Genomic DNA, 10,278 nt, shown 5'->3' on the forward strand with positions numbered 1-10,278 from the left:
TCGTCATTCGACAAGACCTATTACATGACAAATACTCAGAGTATGCAACTGAAGCATAGTCGGTCCATTCCTCAGGCTCTACAGGAAGGACTACTCTGATACCATAATGTAATACCCTAACTACCAAAGCTCACGCTTCCGGCTGCGCGACTCTGATAGCTCAGATATTACGACGACACTTATACTATTTAATACTAAAATATGAGCCTGTTTAAAACTTTAAACCATAATACCGCTCCCAAAAATACTTTCATTCGATAACGTACATCCATAAATACCATACAACTTACAACAACTCATAAAGAGTACATCCATATATATACATAAATATATATAAATAACTTTACAAGCATTAACCAATACAATTCCTATCCTTCTTACAGAATATATCAAGATAATGGCAAGGGTTCAATAAACCATAACTAAAACAATACAGAGCATCTCAACAACAACTAAATAAACTTCTCGTGACTTCTGCGCCCATGTCCTGAAAGGGGAAAAATGTAGGGGGGTGAGAACATCATCCTCGAAAGGGTTCTCAGTAGAGGGTTTTTGGGAATTACTGTAATAGGATACGTGAAGATAAACCGTACTAGTGATTAATAACCGTCTTATGTCTCCTTTTCAAAAACAACGGTTTACAATAAAAGTAGAGTCTAAAAATCTTTTCTGAAAGAAGAACCGTTCAATTCTCAAAAACTCAAAAGCTTTTCAAAACGGTTTATCTATGCGGAACCAAAATAGCCTTTCATATTTTATTCCAAACCGGAAACACAAAACCGAAATCAACCATCGGTTCATCTCATTTCAACCACGGCCCTAGGTCAGCAGCATCAGCAGCAAACACAAATAGGAAGATGCAAGCACAAACAAACAGTTATTGCAAGTAGAACAATAAGCAGTTAATCACAAGTAGTCACAAAGGCAAACCAAATACAATATGCACACCCAAACAATGTCACATAGATGCATATGATGCACGCCTATCCTAGTGGCTGATGATATCATCTGTCGGTTATAAAGCCCACCCGACAAGTCCTGGTAGCTAACCATTGGACTGTCCCTCTGTCGTGCATCCCAACTCGAGTTATACTCAATATAATCGTGATCATAATCATGATCCATATCCATCACCCTCACTGGTGAATATTCACGGGGGCGAGCTCATCTGGGGATTTCACAGTGCCCGGCCACCCTTACGACATAGGGTCAGCAGAGTATCAAGTCTCAACCTGGAGCACGTGGTGGCTAGCCACTGCTACTACCCAGGGAAACTCATATCTCAGATAGTGGAAGTGCAAAATCATAATTATCAATATCTTAGCATATATGCATTCATTCTCAGCCATGGATCAACATCCATCTCAGCCATCCGGCTCACGGTTCAATCCAGAACCAGCAAATATTGATAATCATACACAACCAATCCGGCTCACGGTTCAATTCAGAACCAGCTAATATTCATAATCATACACAACCATTCCGGCCCATAATAAAACAGCACTTCCACCATTCAAAATCATTAAATTCATAAAATCGGCATTTAAGCCATAAATCATTTTTCTCAATTCATTTCACTTTGAAATCAAGTTTTAACTCTTTTCAGCCTTGGATTTAAAGATCTCATTTCTCAAATCATCTCAGGCTCATAAACCACTTTTACTAAAGGTAAATTCCCCTTTGAAAACAATGACACTCTCGGCATCCTCTTTCCAAACTTCCATAACCATGGTAAGTAAAAGATTTATTTTGAAACATTCACAATCATCCATTCAACAATGGGATTTCATAACAAAAGTTCCTTGGCAGAGTCCCAAGTCTTTAGAGGAGATTAACATAACTCATTTCCTCAAATTCACTTAAAATCATTAAAACGTTGGCTTCCTGATTTGAGTAACAAAATAGGATCTAAGCCAAACCGAGTCACGTAATCATTTACTTCTTTTAAAGCTGTTTCCCTTACTTAGGCAAAACCAGCTTTAACCCCCATGATAAATTCTAAAGCGTTTCAACTATTCAAAATTGTTTTAGTCTTGCAAAAATTCAGAATTCAAACAGTACTTAAAACCTTTCTCAAAACATTTCAAAATGAAACTTCTCAATAGACATTTAGGTTCTTTCAAAGTCATTGAAACTTCTTTAATTGAAACCCCCAAGTCAAATTCAAAGGCATAAACCCTTTTCACATTCAAACAGCTTTAAAACACAAGTTTCATCTAAATAACTTTCTCCTGAAAGAGATACAATGCCTTTCTTAAGAAGCAAGACTAAATCACAATTTCCTCTTTACTAATTCATTTCGAAAGCATGAATCATCCTTTTCTCGATAATTCAAATAATATAGTAGAAGTCTTTAACTCATCATTTTCCAGACAACATTTCAATAAAGACTCGGATTTTATTGAAATTTTGGCAGCACCTCCCCTAAAACTTGGACTTTGCCACCCGGTTCAGGTCCCAACTAAACCGTTCCAAAATCCTTTTCAACAGCCCAAAATCCAAAATCAGTTCAAGGCAAGCCAAATCCAACAGTCATCTCAATTCCATATTTCAAGGAACCGTTTCAAAAATCAAATCGTTATCAGCCGAATAAACTCATTTCTAAAGCTTTAAAGAAACGGTTCAACAATAGTCATTTATCAAACCAGATCATTTAAAGCAAACCAGGCTGGATTCAAGAGTGTATTCTATTTTCACATTCTCAAGAAAATCAACTCAACCCAAATCAATTCCCAATGGATTAAACTCAATCTCAAAGCTTTAAAAGAATCAACTTCAAAAGCATTTCGTTTCACAAAACCACACAACAATCAAGACAAATCAAACCATACATAAGGCCGATACAATCACCAAATACACATTTTCTCACTTCAGTATCCATATGTAATAATTCCAATATATATAGAATATAGTTTTTGGAAAGCGCCCCTACCTCAAAACACAATTCCATAACCCAAACGTCTCACAGAGTCCTTTCCGCCTCAACCCGAACTGATGGCAACCAAAACCTTAGCTCCCAGTCATGTTCGCAATAACCATAGCATCACTAATCGCAACATACAATAAACAGGACTCGACCCCACGTTATCAAAACTCATATTCATTAACCGAACACAACAGAATACTAACGCGAGGTTTTTCAAAACATACTTACTGAACTAGCGAAACGAAGCAGCTGCGATTTCGAACAGGCCCAGCAACAGCTCCAGCGGCGGCTAGAAGCTCCGGTGGATTAACTATAAAAATCACGCAGCATTAAAACCTTCTCGAAATCCAAAAAGGCAGAAACCTCAATTAAAACCCTTTCCGGCAAACTTTTCCAGCGACGGTAGCAGGGTCTCAAGTGGCAGAAGCTCAGCCCGGAGCTCCGGCGGTGATCCCGGAAGTCACAGAACCATCCCTGGCGGCTCCCTTCTCCAGTAACGACACCTGCGTCGGCAAGAGTGGCGGTGGCGGGTGCAGATCTCCCCTCTCTCTCTGTTCCCGTGCTTTCTCTCCCTCTTACTCTGTGTGGCTGGACAGCCTTCTCGATGGCACGGCGACGGCGACTCCACACGCGGTGGTGACAGTGTCGGCTTCGGCCCCCTCCATGCGCCTCAACCTTCCGTCAGTCTCTCTCTCTCCGACGGTGGATCGGCGGCTCTGTGGTGACGGCATGGCAGGATGAGATGGCGACTGAGCACGGCAATGCATCCACACGCGACTGCGACACTGGCGGCGCTGGCATTCCCCTTGCGACGACGAAGGCGGCATGGGCCGTAGTGGCTGCACGATGCAACAGTTACTGGGCAGCTCCTCCAGCATCGCGTCTCCTCCCTCCTCCTCTCGGTGACAAAGGCGTGATTCATGGCTCTGTGGACGGGACGACAATGGCAACGCGGATTAGGTAGCAGCAGCAAGTGACGGTGTGAGCAACTCTTCCCTCTCCCTTCCTTCTCTGTTTGGCGGTGCCAAGTTTCCCTTCCACTATCAATGGGTGTGGGATGCGCAGGGAAGAGGGTGAAGAGAGAGGCTGGAGCTGCTATGTGTTTTGGTTTGAGGAAAGGGGGGAGCATTTGTGTTGCTGCCGCTGGGTTGGAGGAGAATGTAACTGGGTCACGGGTTAGGGTTTCAGGGTTAGGGTTTCATTTTAAAAAATTAGGGTTAGGGACCGTATGGTGATTTCACATAAAATTGGGAATAATATAATAATTGAAACCCAAATTAAATCCAACACTAATTATATATAGAACTATTTTTCAAAATAGCAGTATTAATATTTAAAATATTAATTATTTAATCCAAATCATATAGAAATCCTTATTATTTCACAACTACCAACTTTATAATTTGAATATAGAAAATAATCCAATAATATAAGATTGGATAATAATCTCAATTTATTTCAAATTCAATAAATCAAAACTTGCTTTAAATTTCTTTAATAGAAAAATTTCTGAAATTAAAGCTACAGAAACACTGAATTTGAAATTAGCTAATGATATCCTTTTTTCAAAGGTTTTGGGTCTTATAGTTCAGATTGAATGACCATTGACATTGTGTTTGATGTGGATCAGAGGAGATTAATGACCATTGACGTGGCGTCAATCACTTACAACTTGCCATGGAATGAATTATCCATTGTTGGAACAGAAAGTAAGAAAAGTTGATCCGGAAAGATAAAGCATCTCCAAAGCCTTAATCTTCCTCTCACTGTTGTTTCTTGGCTATTTCTTTATTGCTTTCTTGTTTTATTTACGCACATTCAACAATAACCAATCAACTTTCTATTCGTCTAACTAAGATCTATAGGATAACCACTGCTTGCTCAGTCCGAAAATTCTCGTGGGATCGACCCTCACTCACCTGAGGTATTACTTGGATGACCCAATGCACTTGTCGGTTAAGTTGTGTGGAGTTCTAAATTTTGCGCACCAAGTTTTTGGCGCCGTTGCTGGGGATTGTTTGAGATTGACAAACTAACGGTTGTCTTATTTCTTAGATCAGGTACTTTTTACTGTTTTTCTTTTTGTTTGTGTTTCTTGTGTTTTGGTTTCTTATTAAAATTTTCGAACTTTCTTGTTTCTTTTTCAAAAAAATTTTTCAAAAACTTTTTCTTTTGTTTGAGTCTTGTGTCAATCTTTAAGTTTGGTGTCTTCTTGGTTTTTCTTTCCTTAAGTTTTTGAAAAATTTGTTCTTGATTGTTCTTTCTTTTGTTCGAATTGTTCTTGGTGTTTTTCTTTGTTTGATTTAAAATTTTTTAATTTTGGTGTCTTGTTGTGTTCTTCCTTCCAAATTTTTTAAAATTGTTTAATTTGATCTTAAAATTTTTAAGTTTGGTATCTTTTTGTGTTTTTCCTTTCAATTTTTCGAAAATCTTATCTTGTGATTTCAAAAATTTTAAGTTTGATGTCCTAATTAGTTATCTTTTTGCTTATCTTTTCAAAATTTAAAATTTATCTTGCTTATCTTATTAATCTTTTTCAAATCTTTATCTTATCTTTTTATCTTTCTTTGAATTTCAAAGAATCTTATCTCATCTTGTTTTAAATTCAAATTTTAAAATTTTAAAATTCAAAATTCAAAAATTAAAATTCAAATTTCAAATCTTTATTATATCTTTTTCCTTTTCTTTGAATTTCAAATTTTGTCATCTTATCTTGTTTCAAATTCAACTTTCAAAATTCAAAGTTTTAAAATTTAAAATTCAAAATTTAAAATTCAAATTTCAAATTTCAAAAATTTAAAACTTTCAAAATTCAAATTTCAAAATTTTAAAATTCAAAATCTTTTTAAATCTTTCAAATCTTATCTTTCCTTGTTTGACTTTCTCTTTCCACTTTTTAAACTTCAAGATCTTCTTTTGAATTTTCCTTTTTAAATTTCAAATTTTCAAAATCAAATCTTTTATTTTATTTTCAAATGTTGTCAGTTAGTTAGTTACCTGTTTTATCTTATTCTCTTTTTGTTTTCCTTTCTCTTTTCTCTTTTTCAAAACCTCCTAACTACTTTCTCTTCTTTTTTTTTTTGAAAATCCTAACCTCTTTATCTCTCTTCTTTTTCAAAAATTTCATCCCTCCTTCCCTCTCTATTTTTGAAATTATTCTTTCAAATAACAGACACCTCTATTTTCTCCCCTCTCACAAGGAATCCTCTATACTCTGACATAGAAGATTCCTTTCTTGTTTTCCGGTTGGTTTCTTCTACTTTTATGAGTAGGAATAGGGATAATGAACCCTTCCTTAATCTTGACCCTGAACCTGAAAGAACACTAAGGAGACGCCTACAGCAAGCTCAAAGAGCCAGAGGTAACCTCATAGAAGCTCTTGAGCAAGAAGCTGAAGAAACAACAATGGCAGCAAATCTAGATAATGGGGGAGATGCAAGAAAGGTCCTTGGATCTTACACTATACCCAATTCTGACTTCTATGGGCGCAACATCTCCATTCCTGCCATTAATGCCAATAACTTTGAGCTAAAAGCTCAACTGGTCACTCTAGTTCAACAAAACTGCCAGTTTCATGGACTTCCACAGGAAGATCCCAACAAATTCCTATCTGACTTCTTGCAGATATGTGACACTGTTAAAACTAATGGAGTAGATCCAGAAGTTTACAAGCTTATGTTCTTTCCCTTTACGGTCAGAGACAAAGCTAGGCTATGGCTGGATTCTCAGCCCAAGGAGAGCTTAGATACCTGGGAGAAGGTGGTCAATGAATTCTTGACCAAATTCTTTCCACCTCAGAAGCTGAGCAAGCTTAGGGTGGAAGTTCAAACCTTCAAATAAAAAGAAGGTGAATCCCTCTATAAACCTTGGAAAAGATATAAGCAACTGATCAGGAGATGTCTCCTGACATGATCTCAGAGTGGACCATGATGGAGATCTTCTATGATGGTCTCTCTGAGATGTCCAAGATGTCATTGGACCACACTGCAAGTGGATCAATCCATTGGAAGAAGACGCCTGAAGAGGCGCAAGAGCTCATAGACATGGTTGCTAACAACCAATACATGTACACCTCTGAGGGAAACCCTGTAAACAGTGGGGCCACTCAGAAGAAGGACGTCCTAGAGGTAGACACCTTAGACGCTATCTTGGCTCAGAATAAACTCATGTCTCAACAGATCAACATGATATCTCAGCACTTGAGCGGGACACAGAGCCTAGATGCTTACTGTCCAGAGACAGCATATCAGTTGGACGCTACTAACAATACCTGGACCACCATGGAGGAGGTGAATTACATGGAAAAACCATCCAGACCCTCCAACAATAATCCCTATTCGAATATATATAATCAGGGATGGAGGAACCACCCTAACTTAGGGTGGAAAAAGCAGCAGAGGCCTCAACAAGGCTTCAACTACAACCAGAATGGAATGAACCAGAATAGGTTTAATAACAAATCATACGAATCATCTCAACAACAGATGGAGACACCCAAGCAGACCCTCTCTGACTTGGCCACCATAGTCTCTAATCTCACTAAGACCACTCACAGTTTCACGACAGAAACTAGGTCTTCCATCAGGAATTTGGAAGTACAAATTGGTCAACTGAGCAAGAGGATCCCAAAGATCCCCTCCAACCCACTTCCTAGTAACACAGAGATAAATCCAAAGGAAGAGTGCAAGGTTCTCATTGTGGAAGCCAAGGCCGAACCCACAGAGGAACCTCCTAAGGAGGAACTGAAGGAAATCAGGGCTCATGAGGATATCCTCATGCACGCCCCTCTAGAATCAGAGGAGCCTGAAAAATACTCCTCCTCAGATGAGGAAGAAGAGACCAAAGAAGAGTGAATTGCTCGCTTCCTGGCCATCCTCATGAAGCTGAAGGCCAGTACCTCCGATGCAGAGACATTGGAGAATGAGCCTCTAGTGCTGACCAAGGAGATCAACACCTTGGTTCAGAAGAAGCTGCCTCAGAAGCTACCAGACCCCGAAAGCTTCCTGATTCCCTGTACCATAGGGACAATCACCTTTGAGAAGGCACTATGCGACTTTGGGTCCAGCATCAATCTCATGCCTCTATCTATAATGAAGAGGCTGGGAATTCTAGAGGTCCAACCTGCTAAGATCTCGTTGGAGATGGCAGACAAGTCCTTGAAAAGGGCATATGGTATGGTGGAGGATGTCCTGGTAAAGGTTGAAGACTTTATCTTCCTGCAAATTTCGTGATCTTAGACATAAGGGAGGACAGAAATGAATCCATCATCCTAGGAAGGCCTTTTCTAGCCACTGTTAGTGCCTTGATAAATGTGGAAAAGGGAGAACTAGTTCTGCACCTAGGGGAGGATTGCATCCTATTCAAGATCCCCAATCCTTAGTCTCCCTCTAAAGGAGGTACCATTGTACAACACTTAGTATTCCAACCTTCACTTTCAGTCTAGAGCTGTACAGAACCCCCAGACACCAAAACTAAGTTTGGTGTTGGGGAGCCATCATCATCTGCTAAGGAAGGAGATACCAAAAAGAAGGTACCTAAAGGCTGGAGGGATAAAAAGATTTCCACTGAGGATCTCTCACCTAGCTTGAGAGTAATCTTCACCACAAATCTAGTCATTCCATATATTGTGCATAGAATCCTGTCTCTAGAACATATGGAGCTCATCCATGAGAGCACAGGAAGAAAATTCACTGTAAGGGGCAAAAATCTAAGCCCCTATTCACCTCCGTAAAGGAGCTGTCCGTCAAGCTAGTGACGGTAAAGAAGTGCTTGTTGGGAGGCAACCTAACCATGAGCAGAGTCCTATGGTTTTATTTCCTTTTGTTCATTTTTGTTTGAGTTAAGTTTTAATGTTTATCTTCATTGTTTTCCTTTGCTTTTAATGTGTGTGATCATGTGCAGTACCTAGAACAGAAACATTCAGAGATGAAAATAGAACACCCAGGGAAGATCTCTTTGCTAGCATTGAATGCCAGACAAGGAGGAAGCTGGGCGTTCAATGCCCTACAGGACATAAGCCTAGCATTGAATGCTAGCCAGGGAGCAAGGCTGGACGTTCAACACCCTTAAACGGGTAAGCATTGGCGTTGAATGCCAGCCAGGGAGTACCCTGGCGTTCAATGCCCTTGAAGGAGCAACTAAGACCCTATCTGGGCGTTCAATGCCCATTCCTGGCATTGAACGTCAGGCAAGGGGGCAGGCAGCTCGAGTTGAAAGCCCTCTCAGCCAATGGGTATCCCACCTATCCTTCTTTCTCCTCCTTTCTAAACCCTAAAACCCACACCCTCCTTTCCCTCTTCCCAACACACACTCTTCCCAAATCCTTCATAAATCCCATCATTCAAATCCCACCAACCCCACCCACTTCAAATTCAAACCTTCAACACCCAATTTTCCCACCCATATAGCCGAACCCTAACCTTTCCACCACTATAAATACTCCCTTATACACCCCTTCATACACACACCTCTTATACACTCTCATCTCTCTCCCATTTTACCCTCTACACACCACCTTTCTTCCCCATTTCCCCATACAAGGCCGAAGCCTCCTTCCACTCTCTTCTCCCTTTATATTTCTTCTTTCTTCTACTCCCTTCTTCTCTTTTTGTTATTATTTACTCGAGGATGAGCAAAGTTCTTAAGTTTAGTGTTGAAAAAGCTTCACTTTTTGCTTTCCATTCACACTTATGGCACCCAAATTCGGAGAATCCTCTAGAAAAAGGAAAGGAAAAGCCACCACTTCCACTTCTGAACCTTGGAAATTGAAGAGATTCCTCACCAAGGCTCATCAAGACCACTTCTATGATAGGGTAAAGCATAAAAGGGTGATCCCCAAGGTCCCCTTTAGTCTAAAAAAAAGGATGAGTACTTGGAGATCCAACAAGAAATCTGGAGAAGAGATTGGGAAGTTCTAACCAATCCTATCATTGCAATTGGAATCTTAATGGTGCAAGAGTTTTATGCCAATGCTTGGGTCACCAAAAAGTATGATACTAGTGTAAACACACAGCCCAAGAACTGGTGCAGCATGGTGAGAGAGCGACTTTTGGATTTCACCCCGAAAAGTGTAAGAGTGGAGCTCAAACTACCACAAATGCTAGGAGACCCACACTCTTACACTAAAAGGGTGAACACCAACCAAAGGTTGGACGAAGTGCTTACAGATATTTTTGTAGAAGGAGCTCAATGGAGGAGGGATTCGCAAGGCAAGCCTTACCAACTAGGAAGGCTTGACTTCAAGGCTGTAGCTAGAGGGTGGTTGGAGTTTATCCAACGCTCTATATCCTTACAAGTAACCGATCTGAGGTTACTATAGACCGAGCAATAATAATTCACTATATCATGCTTGG

The 10,278-nt window shown here is 39.9% G+C and overlaps 1 protein-coding gene across 1 annotated transcript; it reads left to right on the forward strand.

Moving 5' to 3' along the window:
• On the forward strand, nt 7,804–8,157 carry LOC107633239. Its single transcript, XM_016336881.1, has one exon. The coding sequence runs from the start codon at nt 7,804–7,806 to the stop codon at nt 8,155–8,157; it is 354 nt and encodes a 117-aa protein (XP_016192367.1).

Source organism: Arachis ipaensis, chromosome B03 (assembly GCF_000816755.2).
Source record: "Arachis ipaensis cultivar K30076 chromosome B03, Araip1.1, whole genome shotgun sequence".
NCBI lineage: Eukaryota > Viridiplantae > Streptophyta > Magnoliopsida > Fabales > Fabaceae > Arachis > Arachis ipaensis.

Coding starts and splice junctions, on each gene's coding strand:
- LOC107633239 (XM_016336881.1), top strand. CDS start 7,804: ATGAAGCTGAAGGCCAGTACCTCCGATGCAGAGACATTGGAGAATGAG.